Raw genomic sequence first — 18,360 nt, forward strand, 5'->3', positions numbered from 1 at the left:
ATACTCTCTCCGTAAACTAATACTCCCTCTGTAAACTAATATAAGAGCGTTTAGATCACTACTTTAGTATTCTACATTCTTTTATATTAGTTTATGAAAGGAGTATAAAAATGTTTAGATCACTAAAGTAATTATCTAAATGTTTTTATATTAGTTTACAGAGGGAGTACAGTATAAAATTGTATTTTGATATAGTTGGTACTCGACCCGTTCGTCACCCGTAGGCAGCAGGTACAACAGCCTCAACTGTCTGTTCTCTGAATAAAGTGGCGGCGGAGGAAACAAAGAACGACGACACCAGAGGGCCCGACATGCCGTTCCCCACGCGCCTCCCGCCGCCGGCCACCGCCGCGGCCGTGCTCGCGGCTGTCGCACTGCGCCGGTACCTCTCCTCCCGCTCCCGCGCGGCCGCGGCCGCGCATAGCACCAGCGGCGGAGCCCCAGCCGCCACCACGTTCCTCGTGCTCTCCGGCAAGTCCCCCCAGGACCAGCAGCTCCTCGCCTCCGCCGCCGGCGAGCTCTCTCTGGCGGAGGAGGGCGGGGGCGAGCTCGCCGTCTCCCTCGCGCTCGACGCCAGCGGGGACGCGGGCTTCGACGCGGCCGTCTACATGGGCGCGCTCCAGGCGCGGCGCTTCGGGAGGTGGATGCTCTGGTCGCCGAGGATGGCATCCACGCACGACCTCGTGACGCAGTGAGTGCAAGATTTTGTTCTTTTGAGTCTCGCTTCATCAGAAAAAGAAAAGAGACGATGGATTTCCTCCTGAATAGCTCAAATTGGGCTTACTCTTTGCTTCCCCTCTGCTTGCAGGAACTTCGCCAAACTTCCGGTGGGCGTCGTGTGCGTCACAGACGTGCAGTTCAAAGGCAGAGGTGCGTCAAATATGTATGCCAATTGGTGCCTGTTTTTGTTGGCCCTTTTAGTGTGTATCTCTGATGATTTTTCAATCTCGGTGATCAATGTCTGTCACTTTGGTGGGGAGATGAATTATGCTGTTCTGTTTGTTGTATGTTCAGTTGATGTTACTGAAGATCTGAAGTTGCTGCATGCTGTATGGGATAAATAGTTTGAGAAATAGCAAATTTTTTGAATGAATTTGGATCTGTAAATGGTCCATCTGAGTATCCGAATCCGATGAACGGCGGTTAAAAAAGTAGTCAATTGTTGAGAAAATAATGACCCATGGCATGTACGCGATGAACAGGTTTTCAAATTTTGTCTTGGTGAAAAGTGTAGTTCCACAAATAGATGATTTCTACCATTTGTAGATCTTCTGATTGTAGTTTGACAACTTCAACCGAACTTTTATTTTACTAGTTGATTCCACCTTCTATGGTTCTAGAAATTCATTGTTTTTGTATGCTTAATTGAGCAGAGCTCGTTAATATTGATCTTCTGCCAATGACTTTGCAGGAAGATCAAAGAATGTGTGGGAATCACCTCCAGGTTGTCTCATGTTCTCGTTTACATCACAGATGAATGATGCCCGCAAGCTTCCCCTTATGCAATATGTCGTTTGCCTTGCCATGACCGAAGCCATCAAAGATTTGTGTTGTGCGAAGGTGAGGGTTTATGAAGTAATATTATATTTGGTGTTTCTTACGCATATGTGATGTTCACTGATTGCAGTATGATATTTCATAAGGCTAATTTCCTTGTCATGACATCCTGTACTATTTGTGTGATAACACCCAGGGACTTCCAGAGCTAGATGTAAGGATAAAGTGGCCTAATGATCTATATCTGAAGGGGTTAAAAGTTGGTGGCATTCTTTGTACCTCATCATATGAGCCGAAAGTCTACAATATTTGCACTGGTAAGTATGTTCCAAATGGTGCTGATACTAATACCGGAAGGTCATTCATTATAAAAACTTGGAATCCTTTACCCTTTTCAGGTATTGGTTTAAATGTCGACAATGAAAAGCCTACTACATGTTTGAATGCTGCACTCCAAGAACTAAAGGCTAATTCACCAAGACTTAAACGAGAAGACGTACTAGCATCATTCTTCAACAAATTTGAAATTCTTTTTGATATTTTCTCAAATCAAGGTAAATTCATGTCAATAGTTTCTCTTCTTGAGTTGAAAAGCATTATGCTCATGCTATGAGTGTAGTGAACTTTTGTAGATAAGTTTACTTTGCCTTAGTGAGTGATGTTTGCGAATTAATCTGAATTTTCTAACATTTTGTGGTAAATTTGGCACTATAATATTCTCTATCTCTACTGCAGGATTTCAGGCCCTCGAGGAGCAATACTACAACTCATGGCTTCACAGGTACGGAGTATTATCTCGATATTGGTTTGTTGGTCTTCTATTAGCAAACTTCCTACTTAAGTGCAGTATGTATCTGCTACCATTTGACTTCAATCTTTTTACCAATATGGTTTCATATGGTCTCATTATTTATCCTTTCATACTAACTGAATATTCACTGTTATGTAGTGGCCAAAGAGTCGTCGTACAGGATGCGCATGAAGGCCAGTCTGTGAACAGTGTGGTCACGATTAAGGTAAAGAGAGAACTTGGACAGGATTGATGAGCAGATATTTTCTCTTCTCTGACCACCAACTAAATTGTTTCAGGGGCTAACACCAAGCGGCTACTTATATGCTGTTGGTGAGGACGGCAAGAGCTATGAGCTGCACCCTGATGGTAACAGGTAATGCGATTTGTTATCCATCACCTACGTTTTCCTCGTTATAATTACTCTATATCCGTAATGTACTACTGTATATATGATGTGTGTCTGTCAAGAACGTAATGGTCTGCCACAATTACCGTTTTGATCGAAAAAAATCTGACACAGTTTCCTGTGTTGCAGCTTTGATTTCTTCACAGGATTGGTGAGGAGAAAGATAGATGCATAGTACGCTGTCAGTATATGGGCTCCAGTGTATTCTACGAACACAGGTATTATTCTCCAGAGAAATCAGAGTTATCTTCTCATGGCAGCTTACTTATGAGAAGCTGGTTTCTCCAAAAAAAAAAACTTATGGGAAGCTGGTCTCATACTATAACTGTTACAAACTCCGAGCTACTGTACAGACTGCCTGTTCAAATAGAATGCCATCGACGGGATCCCGCGGGGCATGAAGAAAACATGAGCCCTGGCCTGGAGGCTGAAGCACAGGGCTTGGCTGAACCTGAATTAGCATGGACCAACAAATCAGGAGCGAACCGAGCGAAAGAATTGTAGGAAAAGGGCGGGGTCTCTGAATACAGTGCTAAGCTATTTTGTAAATAGTTTGAAAACGGTGTGCTCTATATACTTGTGTTTCTGTAACAAGTGCCGAGTGTGTGAGTTAATGTAAGAAAAAAACATCGAGCGCAGTTTTTGTGGAGGTTGAAATGAAGTTAAGAGCTGAACTATGGCTTTTCTTTTTCTGAGAAAAAAGTTTGAACTATGTTCCAAACTGCTGAACTAACCTTTGGTTTGTGCGAAGCTCTTTCTGCTTCCCCTGTTTCGTATCGAGCTTCAGAAATCAAAAAAAGAAAAGGGAATTCAGTTTTGTGAAAGACTAAAGACGGAAAATTTAATTCATTAGGGGTATTAGAGCAACTTTAATGGGGCGACCCATTTCGTCCGCCCGCGTCCGTTTGGGTTGGCGTGGACAAAAGTGGCGGCCCAACGCGCCGACCCAAACTCAAATCGTGTCCGCCCGGCGTCCGCGCCGACCCATTTCCGGCTCAAAATTACGCCTGGAATGCGTCGGCGCGGACGCGCCGCGCGTCTCCTCGCCGTCCGCCGCGTCCCCACCCCGCGGCCACCCAACCGCCACCGGTCGTCTTATTTATGACGACCACCGACAGCGGGCCCACGCGTCAGCCAGTGCGTGCGTCCTTTTTTAACCACGCGTGTGGCGGGTCGGCCTTATCCGCTTCTCACGTCCACATCTGGCCCCCCACCACTTCCTTTGCTTCCTCGCCGGCGACCGCAAACCCTAGCGCGCGCCATGGGCCTCTTCGGCAAAAGCAATGGCAAAGGGAAGGGCACCCCCGACGCCTCGTCATCCCGTGCTCCCCCTTCCCCTTCATCGCCGGCGCGTTTTCTCCCTGGACGCCGGCGCCTGCACATCCCGGTGCACCAAGCGCGGTGGCACTGGGAGTAAGCGCTTCCTGCCTCCACCCACTTGGCCGGAGGAGGCCTACTCATGGACGGGCCAGTACGGCGAGTGGGTGAGCGCGCCGTCCACTTCGCCGCGACGCCGGAGGAAGAGGCGGCCCACCTCGAGCGATGGATGGAGCACTGACTCCGCCAAGAGCAGGCCGACGGCGAGGAGCAAATGCGCTACGAGGCCATGCTCCAACGCGACGCGGAGGCGCTCCGGCTCGGGGAGGAGGAGGAGGAGCGCGCGCGGCTTGCAATGCCGCCGCCCCAGCAGACGCCGGAGGAGGCTGCCCTGGCAGCGTACCAGGCGGCGTTCGGGTGGGCTGGCCCTGCTCCGGTCTTCATCGACCTCACCGACGACAACGGCGTCGAGGGTAAGGGCAAGGGCAAGGCCGACAACGTCTAGGGCAGCGTGCGGGGCGGCAGCAGGTGGGCGCAGACTTTTTTTAATGTTTTATTTAATGTTTATTAGATCTAGGTGGACTTTGGCCGGCATTTGACCGGCCACTATTATGTTTAATTATGTTTATTTCATGCAACTTGTTTTTTTCCACCCCGGCACATTTGGGTCGGCCTCCCTATTGAGCGGTCAAGCCGACCCATTTTAAAATGCGGACGCCGGCATCCGCCTGGCCGACCCAAACGGACAAAAAACGGACAAAGCGCGCGTCCGTTTGGGTCGCCCCGTTGGAGTTGCTCTTACTCTACTCTAACAAGGTGAAGTATCTGGTGAAAATCTGGAAACTCGCCGCGTGGGTCATCGGATCGACAAGGAACGGATCAGATAAGAGCTTTATTATATTAGAATAATAATATAACTTTTGTTCTCGCTGAGGTTCACCTTCTCGGCTGCGGCTGCGAGCCTCACGAGTCCAAATGGGCGGCTCCGGCGGTCATATCCCTCCACCCCAGCTTCCTGGAAACACATACTCCGAGTCCCCAATCTTCTCGCCCCCTGCTTTAATAAAACCCTCTGCTTTGCGTTCGTTGACCCGCAAGCTCCGCTTTCCAGTCTCTGCTCTTGCCCTCCGTCTCTTCACCTCAGCTCTTGCAGCAGAGGCGGCCAATGGCGCAGGACGACCCGGTTGTCTCTGCGCAGTGGCTGCAGCAGCACCTAGGGCAGCCCGACATCAAGGTGAAATAACCGCTCATCTGCCTCACGCTTTCCCTTTCGATTCCGGAGGATATATTACCTCCAGTTTTGCCAGCGTTTCAGAAGCATGTTCTTGATTTCTCATTATCTGGTTTATTATCCCCATCATGTGGAGGACACTTTAGTGATTGCTATCAGAAGCAACTGAGTCTTAATTAGTACTCCCTCCATTCACAAATATGAGATGTTTTGGATATTTTGGTATGGACTACATACGGATCGAAATGAGTGAACAAACACACTAAAACGTGTCTGTACAACAACAACAAAGCCTTTAGTCCCAAACAAGTTGGGGTAGGCTAGAGGTGAAACCCATAAGATCTCGCAACCAACTCATGGCTCTGGCACATGGATAGCAAGCTTCCACGCACCCCTGTCCATAGCTAGCTCTTTGTCGATACTCCAATCCTTCAGGTCTCTCTTAACGGACTCCTCCCATGTCAAAATCGGTCGACCCCGCCCTCTCTTGACATTCTCCGCACGCTTTAGCCGTCCGCTATGCACTGGAGCTTCTGGAGGCCTGCGCTGAATATGCCCAAACCATCTCAAACGATGTTGGACAAGCTTCTCCTCAATTGGTGCTACCCCAACTCTATCTCGTATATCATCATTCCGGACTCGATCCTTCCCCGTGTGGCCACACATCCATCTCAACATACGCATCTCCGCCACACCTAACTGTTGAACATGTCGCCTTTTAGTCGGCCAACACTCCGCGCCATACAACATTGCGGGTCGAACCGCCGTCCTGTAGAACTTGCCTTTTAGCTTTTGTGGCACTCTCTTGTCACAGAGAATGCAAGCTTGGCGCCACTTCATCCATCCGGCTTTGATTCGATGGTTCACATCTTCATCAATACCCCCATCCTCCTGCAACATTGACCCCAAATACCGAAAGGTGTCCTTCCGAGGTACCACCTGGCCATCAAGGCTAACCTCCTCCTCCTCACAGCTAGTAGTACTGAAACCGCACATCATGTACTCGGTTTTAGTTCTACTAAGCCTAAACCCTTTCGATTCCAAGGTTTGTCTCCATAACTCTAACTTCCTATTTACCCTCATCCGACTATCATCAACTAGCACCACATCATCCGCAAAGAGCATACACCATGGGATATCTCCTTGTATACCCCTTGTGACCTCATCCATCACCAATGCAAAAAGATAAGGGCTCAAAGCTGACCCCTGATGCAGTCCTATCTTAATCGGGAAGTCATCGGTGTCGACATCACTTGTTCGAACACTTGTCACAACATTATTGTACATGTCCTTGATGAGGGTAATGTACTTTGCTGGGACTTTGTGTTTCTCCAAGGCCCACCACATGACATTCCGCGGTATCTTATCATAGGCCTTCTCCAAGTCAATGAACACCATATGCAAGTCCTTCTTATGCTCCCTATATCTCTCCATAAGTTGTCGTACCAAGAAAATGGCTTCCATGGTCGACCTCCCAGGCATGAAACCAAACTGATTTTTGGTCACGCTTGTCATTCTTCTTAAGCGGTGCTCAATGACTCTCTCCCATAGCTTCATTGTATGGCTCATCAGCTTAATTCCACGGTAATTAGTACAACTCTGAACATCCCCCTTGTTCTTGAAGATTGGTACTAATATACTCCGTCTCCATTCTTCTGGCATCTTGTTTGCCCGAAAAATGAGGTTGAAAAGCTTGGTTAGCCATACTATCGCTACGTCCCCTAGACCTTTCCACACCTCAATGGGGATACAATCAGGGCCCATCGCTTGCCTCCTTTCATCCTTTTTAAAGCCTCCTTCACCTCAGACTCCTGGATGCGCCGCACAAAACGCATGCTGGTCTCATCAAAGGAGTCATTCAGTTCAATGGTAGAACTCTCATTCTCCCCATTGAACAGCTTGTCGAAGTACTCCCGCCATCTATGCTTAATCTCTTCGTCCTTCACCAAGAGTTGGCCTGCTCCGTCCTTGATGCATTTGACTTGGCCAATATCCCTCGTCTTCCTCTCCCGGATCTTAGCCATCTTATAGATGTCCCTTTCACCTTCCTTCGTGCCTAACCGTTGGTAGAGGTCCTCATATGCCCGACCCCTTGCTTCACCAACAGCTCGCTTTGCGGCCTTCTTCGCCATCTTGTACTTCTCTATGTTGTCTGCACTCCTATCCAGGTATAGGCGTCTGAAGCAATCTTTCTTCTCTTTAAGCGCCTTCTGGACATCATCATTCCACCACCAGGTATCAAGGGGCCACCTTCTCTTTAAGTGTCTGTACGTTCGGTTAAAAAAAATTAGAACATCTTATATTTGTGAACGGAGGGAGTATATTTACCAATGTTATTCCACTCCCTGTCATGTTGTTTTCCTATTATTGTTGTTGTGCCCAAGAAAATATCAAGGGGCCACAGGAATCTGTGCTGTCTTTTTTTTTACATTTGACTGCTTGGTTCAGATACTGGATGCTTCCTGGTACATGCCACACGAGAGCAGGGACGCATGGCAAGAATACCAGGTTTCTTTCTGGACCAGCTTCGCTGCAAACTCTTCACCCCTTTTGTGCCAATGTTTCTCCCGGCTAAGATGTTCAGATATGCTCAGGTGGCCCATATTCCTGGCGCGCTCTACTTCGACATCGATGGAATTTCCGATCGGACGACTCATGTGAGAAATGCCTCCAAATATTAATCCCCTTGTGGTTTGCGCTATTGTTTGAATCAGCGGTTTCTTGGAGCTTTGGCAGTTGGCCTGCTGCAATGAGTTTCTGTATTCAGTCCTTCACTGTATGCCTATGAAAATAGATATGTGACTTCCTTTTACTGGATGCAATTGTTTTCAGTTGCCACACATGCTACCATCAGAAGAGGCTTTTGCAGCAGCAGTTTCTGCGCTTGGCATCAGCAACCATGATAAGGTTATTGTTTATGATGGGAAGGGGTTCTACAGCGCGCCTCGTGTTTGGTGGTAAGCGGCGCGCTACTTGAGTTGAGTTCAACAGAATGTCAAAATCAACTTTCTTGCTAGTGCACAAAGAGCGATATATAAGATGTTCAAATTCGTGTTGATATAATATTTTCTTATTTTTATTTATTGCATGTAAAGGTACTTTCTTACTCTTTTACAGTATCTCATATCTATACACGTTGATTACTTTCATCAACCCGGTATACTACTGAGTAATGATGGCTCACTTCAAGTACTATTAAAGCTCTGGTCATGAGATAAAAAGGATGAATTTTGCATGCAATGGGAAGATACAGTGTCATGGTTTCAGATTATGGGGAAAGGGTATTGTGCCTCAAATTTAAATGCTACAATTTCATGATTTTATCCATTTTGGTGTGTTCGGAAAGGAAAATGAATCAGTTTGCATATTCAACAAAAGATTAACTGCATGGACGAATAAATCCAGACACACACTTTCAAAGATTACCTGGAAAACATGCCGGACGACATTCTCTGCCTTATTTAAGTAATATTTTCTACCTCTATATGCAAAATTTGATGAATTTTATGCATACTGTGTCAACTAAAAGGATGTTCAGAATTCTTGGACATGATAAAGTTTGGGTCTTAGATGGAGGTTTCCCTCAGTGGCAAGCTTCTGGATTCAATATTGGAAGCAGCTGCCTTGATGATGCAGTTCTGAAATCCAGAGCTGCTAATAGTGCTGTTGAAACAGCTTATAATGGTGAATTGGTAAGATATCTCTTAAGATGGTATTGCTATCTTTACTGCCAACCCTTTTTCTTACCCAGTAATCACGGTGTCATTTTTTGCAGGCAAATGCTGCCACATTTCAGACAGAGTTTCGACATCAGCTATTGTGGACACTAGAAAAGGTCATTTCTCTATCTTAACTGAAAACCTAAGTCACTTCGTTTTACCTGAAAACTTTCTTGCACCCATGTAGATACCTGAAAATCTAAGATCATGAATCGACTCACATCAGTGTTAGTTGGGATTGTTCGTATCTCATGATCTTTCTTTTAACTACCCTGAAAATATTTTACCTTGTGTAAAATTTAAAGGAAGATGATGTAACTCAGTGACACACCAGATTCTTGATTACCCACATGTATGTTGAGCCGTTCTGTCTGTGTAACAGGTCAAACACAATGTAGCTGCTAAGGCTCACCAAGTAGTTGATGCCCGAGTAAAGGGCAGGTAACATCTTTCTTTCTTTTAAGTTTTAACTATTTGCTAGCTTAGGCTTTTTTTCAGCTGTAGAATTTTGCGCCATCTTGGCTTTCTCCATCTAAGACAAAACCACACGCTTTTTCGCGCGTGTTTCGAGAAAAAAAATGTAGCTGCTCAGGCTCACCAACTAGTTGATGCCCGGTCAAAGGGCAGGTAAAATCTCTTAACTTTCAATATGTGATTATTCCGATTGGAAGATCTGATTATTGAAGCTCTGATCATAGTTAATGTAGCATAGAACTTTCTTGTAATAACGAAGTTAAAAGATTTCCTTTAATATGAAAAGGTTGATATTTGTGTTTCATACAGATAGTGTGGTTCATGTCACTGTTGTATGAAAGGTTTTTGTCTTATGCCTCTTTTTCTTCAAACCTAATGTGACTAAACATGATGACATTTGTTGTTCTTGCTCCCCCAAAAGTTATCTCTAGTTTCTTATTGTTGTCATGAAACAAATTCAAATTTTCATTCGCAGATTTGATGGTGTAATGCCAGAACCAAGGGAAGGAGTAAGAAGTGGGCATATACCTGGAACTAAATGTGTTCCGTTCCCTGAGGTATAGTGCAACTACGCAATATACTTCCTCATTTCCATAATTCTTGTCGTAGTTTTAGTTCAAATTTGAACTAAAACCACGACAAGAATAATGGAACGAAGGAGTATCACATAATACTTGGATAAACTCATAACCACAAATACCAAAGAAATTGACACTGTTTGGTATTCTCCCAGATGTCTGATGGTGCACAAACGCTCCTCCCTGCAGATGAGATATCTAAAAAGTTCGAGCAAGCAGGTCTGCATTCTGTTTCATCTAACAGTTCTAGTCTGGAACTCATATTTTACCCACGGCCTTTACTGTGCAAGAAAAGAAAATGTTCCGCGATGTATACACTACTGAAAGCAGAACAACATTGATGAACAATGCAACTACGCAGATCCTCTGACCTAAGAAGCAGAGTTTTCTTAGGGATATCAAATGTGTATCAAGTTCACCAAGCAACATCAATAATAGCACCTGGTTTGATGTTTCTTCAGGCATTTCCCTTGCTGACCCGATTGTCCTCACATGTGCATCTGGTGTAACTGCCTGCATACTTGCCCTGGTCTGGAAATCTCGCATGCTCTTCTTGGATATATCTTTGAGGCATTGACTCTGCCAAGCAGTCTCTAACAATATCTCTTTACAGGGGCTCTATAGAATTGGGAAGCATGACGTTCCGGTTTACGACGGATCTTGGACAGAATGGGAAGCACTGCCGGATAATGATTACCCGATAGTTACTTCCGCTGGCTCTTAAATCGGTCATTCTGAGGTGATGAATGCAGCTGTTACATCCTGCGGCATTCAGCGCGATGATATTTTCCTTTGGCAAGCTGTGCATCAAAGTCAATACAAAGGTTATAGGAAAAAAAAAACTATTGTACTATGGCCAATGTCTATAGGCCAATAATGAGGAAATCCTATGTCGAAAGCGTCAATTAAGTTCATATTGGTGTTGTACTTATAACGTTACTGTTGAAGAAATATTGACTTGAAAACAAGATCATTCGTCTGAACTGAAGAAATCATGCCTTGAAAACAACATTACGTTTATATTGATGTCGTTCTTTTGCACTGCCTTCCCATGCTATGTTGTAGTGCAGCCAAATGAGCTATGCACAACAACTGCGGAGCAACTGGTCAAAATTTCAACCTGTGCAAATTTCTTTTGTAGCCCAAGGAAATCAAATCAAACATTTAAAAATGCCCCCTCTGTGACCATGAGCATGAAACCATCTCACATTTGCTCACTGTCTGCATTTAAAGGGTCTATGAGGACAATCCTAAGTTATTTGCAACTACTTTGCTTGTGTGTCTGTAACAAGTACTTAGTCTATGAAGTTATCTATAATACCTAAATAGTTGATTCCCACTAACTCTAATTTTCTCAACATGCAACCCTCCACATCACCAATGTGCCACATCTACATGCATACTCTTTGTTCACACATGAATACTGCTGAAAATAACAGCTTTTGATTTTGGTCATTTCGTTCATGCAAAATTTATCTACAATTAATCTTTCAAATCCCACAGCAACGCGCAGGGAAATCACCTAGTTGCAATAACTTCAAGCGCAGTTTTTGTGGGGGTTGAAATGAGAGCAAGCTAAACTTCGTTCCAAACTGCTGAACTAACCTTTAGTTGTGGGATGCTCCTTATGCTTCATCTATTAAATAAACATAAACAATTCATGCACCACGTCATAGTTGAACTACGAGCGTAAATAAAGTTCATCCAATCCATCAAACGACTAAATATAACCGTAATTTGTGCCAAAAGGCCGAATAAACAAGTTCATACCAAAAAAAACACCAAACACATGGTGGACCAAAAACCATCATAGTTCACAAAGGGTTGCACGCACTCGCACCGGCATCGTCGACACCACCATTGCCGCCGCCGCCGCCACCAAACTTAGCCAAGATGCCCCTATGAGTTAACTCCCAGTATTGTCTTGCCTTCTCGTCCATCTTCCTAGGATCCATGCACATAATAGCACGTTCCTCGATAACCCACTTGTCTCTTTGCTCCTCAGCCTCCAACGCAAGCCTTTGCTCCTCAAGTTAATATTTTTCCTTCCGTTAACACCTTTCTCTCCTCGGTCACCACCTTTGCCTTTCACTTCTCCTCCTCCACCGTCCTCATCTTATAGAAACAAGTCATCTTCTCCTCCTTCTGGTTGGCTGCCAATGCCCTCTTCACCCCCACCATCACAATCAACTCTTCCTTGTATGCTTGAACACCATGCTTCCCGGCTAGTTTTGCATTTTTGTTTTCATCGTCGGACTTGAGGAGTTGATGGGTTCTCCACCAAGTGATCATCATCATCAACTTTGATGTTCAGTCTTTGCCTCTTTGGTGTTGTTTCATAGTTCCTTTTTCCCCACTTCTCATTTCCAACAATCTCCTTGTAGCAATGATGCAAAAGTGAAGGCTTCGCCATTGTTTCTCTTATTTATTTTCTTGTAATGAGCGTGAATGATGGGCTCATACCCGTGCTTGGGGATTCCACTAGGGAGCGCAAGGTTGACTTGCTCAACACATCCGGACCACCGGTTGCATTGGTCTTGGATCACACTCCAACGATGAGTGAGAGACCCGATTGTGCGGTTGGAGGGAACGAACACATTACTATTCTAGTACTCCTTTGTTTTATTAGCGAAGCCGTTTTATTAGCCCTAACCATGGCATCAAGAGAGACGTTAATCCAAACTTCACACAAAAGCTTTATCTTCCTCATTGTTATAGCTGCACCACCTACTCCTCCTTTTCAATGTTTGGGTGTCCGGCCGGTCCACCTCCTCAACCTCCTCCACTATCTCGACATTTCTCGTCATCTCTTGGGTATATGGCATGGACATTGCAGTGTCGTCGAGGCTGAGTGTGTGTCTTGCGCTCAGTTGTTCCATGCGACCATATGTATCACCACTCAATTGCTCGCGCAAAAGCAAAGAAAAAACCTAGCAATCAATATCACATTATGCATCATTCAATTGATCAATTGCAAAACAAAAAGAAAGAAAAAAGGAAAAGAAACTTGTGGGCATTTCCTCAAGCACACGACCTCGCTCCTTCTCTCGTCAGAATCTGGCTTCTCTTTGGTCACAAGAGGTGGACGAGGTGGCGACGCAGTTGCACGAGGCCAAGGGATATGCATCGCCGCAGGAGACCGAGGGGAAGGTGTCAGGGCGACCGGAACCTTCGTCTTCTCGGACACATCCGTGTTGTCCGCCGCCCTGGCCGGCGGTCCCATTCGCCGGTCGACTGGGCCAAAGGCGATTGCGTGGTGGCAGCTAAGCGAGCGAGGACCACCACCGGCAACGGAGAGCTCTCAATGGCGTTCTTACCTTGGTGCCGCCATTTAGGTCCTTGCCACACATAATTTGTGGCCGACGGTGGGTTTCTGGCGCTGCCAAGGCTATCCATTCTGGCGGTCATCTGATTTTCTAAGCATTGATTTTGTTTTCTTTTTCCCAAAAACATCAAGAATGTTTTTTTAGCAAAAATGTGTACTTATGTAGTCAATTTGCCATGTGTGTTGTTGAAAAATGCAGATTTTTTTTAAAAAAATTCTTTTGATTTTGCTGCTCATGAGCGAGCATTTGATCTCTGAGTAAGAACACCCGTTTCAACCGCAGTTCTGAAACTTGTATGTTCGGAGATCGGAGCGTGTTGTCTAAAGTGGAGGCGTTGAATCGTATTCTCGTTTTAGTTTTTTGTCAAAGTTCATTGAACTTACCAAAACTAAAACAAAAAATCACGACCGGTCAAATCATGATCGTCTGCGTCTGTACTATGCTCAAACAAATTTGGATTCCCTCAAAATAATCATTTATTAATTTAAAATAATATATGTATTTCTCTTTTCTTTTTGCATGGTAATACGTGTCTCATTCATATCGTAAAGAACAACATACAAATCATATAAAGACCAACGTGATAAAATTAAAAAGATAGCAGAACAATTATCTCTTGCTGAGGTTTACCTTGTTGGCTGCGGCTGCGAGCCTGTGCTGCTACAAATACGATGGTATTTGTACGATTTCAATACGACACAAAATAGTGGCCATGGATAACACCTCTTCTGTAGGCTGGAGCCATCCATTGGTGGGTCGTACTGAAATGGTACTGTACGAGGATAATCGTAAGCAGAGTAGTTTCGAGTCCAAAATCGGCTCCGGCGGGCGGCGGCCGCATCTCCATCTCCACCCTTCCTGGAAACACGACCCCTCGAGACAACCAAGGCGAGAGCCCCAATCTTCTTGGCCCCCTGCCGTTAAAGAAAATTTACTTCTTCGCCCCACGTTCGTTGACCTGCAAGCTCCGCTCTCCAATCTCTCTGCTCTTGCGGCAGGCAGCACGGCGGCCAATGGCGCAGGACGATCCGGTTGTCTCTGCGCAATGGCTGCAGCAGCACCTAGGGCAGCCCGATATCAAGGTGGAATAATCTCTCGTCTGCTCCTCGTTTCCCTCCTTCCGTTCTGGCAGAAATAGCAATCTCCTTTCTTTGTTAACAGTTCAACAGTTCAGCAGTCTGTTCTTGATTTCTTACATTCCAGCTTATCCCCATTGTGTGGAGGACACTCTGTCTGATTACCATCAGAAGCAACTGTGACTTAATTATCTATTACCAGTGTTATTTCACTCCCTGTCATGCTGTTTTTCTGTTGCTCTTGTTGTGCCCAATAAAGGATTAGGGTGAACATGTGTTGCTTTTAACATTGGAGTACTCTGTTTTAGGTATTGGATGCTTCCTGGTACATGCCACAAGAGAGCAGGGACCCATGGCAAGAATACCAGGTTTCTTTCTGGAACAGCTGTAATGTTCATTGTTCCTCCCCCTTTTGTGGCAATATTTCTCCCAGCTAAGATATTTTTGCATATGCTCAGGTGGCCCATATTCCTGGTGCGCTGTTCTTCGACATCGATGGAATCGTCAATCGGGCAACTGATGTGAGAAATGCTTCCAAATTTTAATTCATTTCTCGTTTGCGCGATCATTTGACTAGAGTAAATAAGAACCAGCAGTTTCTTGGAGCTATGGCAAATTTGGCAGTTGACCTAACACAATGATTTTCTGTCTCCTGTCTTTCACTGTATGCATATCAGCATATGGATATAGACATTTGACAACTGATGTGAGAAATGCTTCCAAATTTTAATTCATTTCTCGTTTGCGCAATCGTTTGACTAGAGTAAATAAGAACCAGCAGTTTCTTGGAGCTATGGCAAATTTGGCAGTTGACCTAACACAATGATTTTCTGTCTCCTGTCTTTCACTGTATGCATATCAGCATATGGATATAGACATTTGACTTATTTTTACTGGATGCAATTATTTCAGTTGCCACACATGCTGCCATCAGAAGAGGCTTTTGCTGCGGCTGTTTCTGCACTTGGTATCAATAACCATGATAAAGTTATTGTTTATGATGGAAAGGGCTTCTTCAGTGCGCCTCGTGTTTGGTGGTAAGCAAAACGCTGCTTTGGTTGACTTTAACTAAATGAAAAAATCGACCAAAAGTTGCTAGTGCACAGAGAGTTAAGCTGTTGATATAAAAGATGTTCAAAATCAAGTTGATATATTAATTTTCTTGTTTTTATTTACTATACATGCAAAGGTACATTCTTGCTCTTTTGCATAACCTCACATATATGCAAGTTGATAGAGTTAATTACTTTATCAACCCGAGAGTCTAATTAACTTACTTCAAGCACTAAAGCTTTGATCATGAGATAAAAAAAAGTGAAGTTTGCATGCAATAGGAAGACATGATACATAGTTTTTGTTTATGGCGAATACAATGCCTCAAATTTAAAGGCTACAATGTCATGGGTGTATCTATTTTGGTGTGTTGCACAAGGTAAATTGAATCTGTCTCCATTCAATAAAAGGTTAACTGCATGAATGAATAAACACAGACAGACTCGAAGATTACCTGGCAAATGCCTAACGTCATTCTCTGCCTTACTGTTCAACCTCTATATGCAAAAACTGATGAGTTTTATGCATCCTGCATTAACTAAAAGGATGTTCAGAGTTCTTGGACACGATAAAGTTTGGGTCTTAGATGGAGGTTTCCCTCAGTGGCAAGCTTCTGGATTCAACATTGCAAGCAGCTGCCCTGATGATGCAGTTCTGAAATCCAAAGCGGCAAATAATGCTGTTGAAACAGCTTATAATGGTAAATTGGTAAGATATCTCTTAAGATGGCATGGCTATCTTACTGTCAATTCCTTTTTCTTATCAAGTAATTATGGTTTCAATTTTTGCAGGCAAATGCTGTCACATTTCAAACAGAGTTTCGACCTCAGCTATTCTGGACACTAGAAAAGGTTACCTCTCCATCTTAACTGAAAACCTAAGTCACTCCGTTTTACCTGAAAACTTTCTTGCATCCATATACATATAGATACAGATATATGATAAATCGGATCATGAATTGGTTCACATCAGTCTTAGTCGGGGATTGTTTGTATCTCATGATATTTCTTTTAACTATTCCGAAAGGATTTTACCTTCTGTAAAACCAACAAAAAATGAAGATGATATGACTCAGGGACATACCAGTATCTTGATTATCCACGTGTATGTTGAGCCATTCTGTCTGTGTAACAGGTCAAACAAAATGTAGCTGCTAAGGCTCATCAAGTAGTTGATGCCCGAGCAAAGGGCAGGTAACATCTTTCTTTTAATTATTTGCTAGCCTAGGCTTTTTCTCAGCTGTAAAATTTTGCGCCATCTTGCTTTCTTTATCTAAGACAAAAACAACGCGTGTTCGAGAAAAAAGTAGCTGCCCGATCAAAGGGCAGGTAAAATCTCTTAACTTTCAATATGTGATTATTCTGATTGGAAGAGCTAATTATTGAAGCTCTGATCATAATTAATGTTGCATAGAACTTTCTTGCAATAACGAAGTTAAAAGATTTCCTTTATAATATGAAAAAGTTGATGACGATGGTATTTGTGGTTCACACAGATATTATGTTTCATCTCGCTGTTGTATTAAAGGTTTATTTTCTTATGTCTCTTTATCTTCATAACTTAATGTGACTAAACATGATGACATTTATTATTCTTGATTTCTTGTCAATCTCCCCCAAAAGTTATCCCTAGTTTCTTATTGTTGTCATGAAATGACTTCAATTTTCATTCGCAGATTTGATGGTGTAATGCCAGAACCAAGGGAAGGAGTAAGAAGTGGGCATATACCTGGAACTAAATGTGTTCCATTCCCTGAGGTGGGTATAGTGCAACTATGCCATATGTCACATAATATTTGGATAATCACAAATACCAAAGAAATTGACACTGTTTGATCTTCTCCCAGATGTTTGATGGTGCACAAACGCTCCTCCCTGCAGATGAGCTATCAAAAAAGTTTGAGCAAGAAGGTCTGCATTCTGTTTGATTAACAGTTCTAGTCCAAAACTCGTGGTTTACCCATGGCCTTTAGCCCTTTACTATGCAAGAAAAAAAAACTTTCGCAATCTATACAATACTGAAAGCAGAACAACATTTGATTCTCTGACCTAAGGAGCAGAATCTTCTTAGGGATGCCATATGTGTACATCAAGTTCACCAAGCAATAGCAATAATAGCATCTTGTCTGATGTTTCTTCAGGCATTTTGCTCGATCACCCGATTGTCGTCACATGTGGATCTGGTGTAACTGCCTGCATACTTGCCCTGGTCTGGAAATCTTGCATGCTCTTCTTGGATATATCTTTTGAGACACTGACCCTGCCCAGCAGTCTCTAACAATATCTCTTTACAGGGCCTCTATAGAATCGGTAAGCATGACGTTCCAGTTTACGACGGATCTTGGACAGAATGGGAAGCGCAGCCCGATAATGATTACCCAAAAGTTGCTTCAACTGCCCCTTAAATCAACCATTCTGTAGTGATGAATGCAGCTGTTGCATTCTGCGGCATTCAGCCCAGATCGTCAGCACAATGATACTTCTCTGTGGCAAGCTTTGCACCGAAGTCGCCCAAAAGGTTATAGGGAAAAGAGAAATATCTTTTGTACTATGGCCAATGGCTATAGGCCGATAAAGAGGAAATCCTGTGTCGACTTAATTTATAATGATGTTGTACTTAACAAAATCTTGACTTGAAAACAAGATTATTTGTCTGAATTGATTATGTTTCGGAGTTGATTGTCGTTTCTTTTGCACAGCCTCCCCATGTTCTGCAGTAGTGCAGCCAAATGAGTTATGCACCCTAACAGCAGGTGCGGAGCAACTGATCAAAATTTCAACCTGTGTGGATTTCTTTTTTGGCCCAAGGAAACAAATCAAGCATTAAAAAAGGTCGACTGCTTGGAATGGAGGATGCAAAATTTCCTGCAGGATCCAGAGGCATGCCTGCT

At 43.9% G+C, this 18,360-nt stretch overlaps 3 protein-coding genes across 7 annotated transcripts; all 3 read left to right on the forward strand.

Moving 5' to 3' along the window:
- The first annotated feature begins 241 nt into the window (after window positions 1-241).
- Window positions 242-3,384, forward strand: LOC123132409 (biotin--protein ligase 2). 2 transcript variants are annotated; one of them, XM_044552193.1, is made up of 10 exons: window positions 242-691; window positions 809-870; window positions 1,412-1,560; window positions 1,694-1,814; window positions 1,896-2,051; window positions 2,233-2,278; window positions 2,447-2,513; window positions 2,587-2,663; window positions 2,826-2,914; window positions 3,050-3,384. In XM_044552193.1, exons 1-9 carry the CDS (start codon window positions 312-314, stop codon window positions 2,869-2,871), a joined length of 1,104 nt encoding a protein of 367 aa, XP_044408128.1. In that variant the 5' UTR covers window positions 242-311; the 3' UTR covers window positions 2,872-2,914; window positions 3,050-3,384. The 2 variants fall into 2 exon arrangements, with proteins under 2 accessions (XP_044408128.1, XP_044408127.1); XM_044552192.1 differs by having other exon boundaries at window positions 2,826-3,384.
- A 1,574-nt stretch (window positions 3,385-4,958) lies between these two features.
- Window positions 4,959-11,035, forward strand: LOC123132410 (thiosulfate/3-mercaptopyruvate sulfurtransferase 1, mitochondrial). Of its 3 annotated transcripts, XM_044552196.1 has the most exons (11): window positions 4,998-5,247; window positions 7,693-7,752; window positions 7,839-7,901; window positions 8,077-8,201; window positions 8,774-8,936; window positions 9,020-9,079; window positions 9,346-9,404; window positions 9,913-9,994; window positions 10,171-10,234; window positions 10,477-10,544; window positions 10,629-11,035. In XM_044552196.1, the coding sequence occupies exons 1-11, from the start codon at window positions 5,179-5,181 to the stop codon at window positions 10,737-10,739; spliced, it is 924 nt and encodes a 307-aa protein (XP_044408131.1). In that variant the 5' UTR covers window positions 4,998-5,178; the 3' UTR covers window positions 10,740-11,035. The 3 variants fall into 3 exon arrangements, with proteins under 3 accessions (XP_044408129.1, XP_044408130.1, XP_044408131.1); XM_044552194.1 differs by having other exon boundaries at window positions 4,959-5,247; window positions 7,693-7,901; XM_044552195.1 differs by lacking the exon at window positions 10,629-11,035 and having other exon boundaries at window positions 4,959-5,247; window positions 7,693-7,901; window positions 10,377-10,544.
- Window positions 11,036-14,084: 3,049 nt separating this feature from the next.
- On the forward strand, window positions 14,085-18,134 carry LOC123132412 (thiosulfate/3-mercaptopyruvate sulfurtransferase 1, mitochondrial). Of its 2 annotated transcripts, XM_044552198.1 has the most exons (12): window positions 14,085-14,229; window positions 14,340-14,423; window positions 14,726-14,785; window positions 14,876-14,938; window positions 15,330-15,454; window positions 16,016-16,178; window positions 16,262-16,321; window positions 16,605-16,663; window positions 17,146-17,227; window positions 17,317-17,380; window positions 17,611-17,678; window positions 17,764-18,134. In XM_044552198.1, exons 2-12 carry the CDS (start codon window positions 14,355-14,357, stop codon window positions 17,872-17,874), a joined length of 924 nt encoding a protein of 307 aa, XP_044408133.1. In that variant the 5' UTR covers window positions 14,085-14,229; window positions 14,340-14,354; the 3' UTR covers window positions 17,875-18,134. The 2 variants fall into 2 exon arrangements, with proteins under 2 accessions (XP_044408133.1, XP_044408132.1); XM_044552197.1 differs by having other exon boundaries at window positions 14,086-14,423.
- The last annotated feature ends 226 nt before the right edge of the window (window positions 18,135-18,360 follow it).

This window comes from Triticum aestivum, chromosome 6A, assembly GCF_018294505.1.
Source record: "Triticum aestivum cultivar Chinese Spring chromosome 6A, IWGSC CS RefSeq v2.1, whole genome shotgun sequence".
In the NCBI taxonomy this organism is placed as follows: domain Eukaryota; kingdom Viridiplantae; phylum Streptophyta; class Magnoliopsida; order Poales; family Poaceae; genus Triticum; species Triticum aestivum.

What these genes read in the sequence shown, in the direction of transcription:
- LOC123132410 (XM_044552194.1), top strand. Translation starts at nt 4,989, where the DNA reads ATGGGCGGCTCCGGCGGTCATATCCCTCCACCCCAGCTTCCTGGAAAC. An exon ending in TAGGGCAGCCCGACATCAAG is followed by an intron (nt 5,248 to 7,692) that starts GTGAAATAACCG and finishes TGCTTGGTTCAG; the next exon opens with ATACTGGATGCTTCCTGGTA. An exon ending in TTTCCGATCGGACGACTCAT is followed by an intron (nt 7,902 to 8,076) that starts GTGAGAAATGCC and finishes AATTGTTTTCAG; the next exon opens with TTGCCACACATGCTACCATC.
- LOC123132412 (XM_044552198.1), top strand. Translation starts at nt 14,355, where the DNA reads ATGGCGCAGGACGATCCGGTTGTCTCTGCGCAATGGCTGCAGCAGCAC. An exon ending in CAGCTTATAATGGTAAATTG is followed by an intron (nt 16,179 to 16,261) that starts GTAAGATATCTC and finishes CAATTTTTGCAG; the next exon opens with GCAAATGCTGTCACATTTCA. An exon ending in AATGTGTTCCATTCCCTGAG is followed by an intron (nt 17,228 to 17,316) that starts GTGGGTATAGTG and finishes ATCTTCTCCCAG; the next exon opens with ATGTTTGATGGTGCACAAAC.
- LOC123132409 (XM_044552192.1), top strand. Translation starts at nt 312, where the DNA reads ATGCCGTTCCCCACGCGCCTCCCGCCGCCGGCCACCGCCGCGGCCGTG. An exon ending in AGTCTACAATATTTGCACTG is followed by an intron (nt 1,815 to 1,895) that starts GTAAGTATGTTC and finishes TACCCTTTTCAG; the next exon opens with GTATTGGTTTAAATGTCGAC. An exon ending in CTGCACCCTGATGGTAACAG is followed by an intron (nt 2,664 to 2,825) that starts GTAATGCGATTT and finishes CCTGTGTTGCAG; the next exon opens with CTTTGATTTCTTCACAGGAT.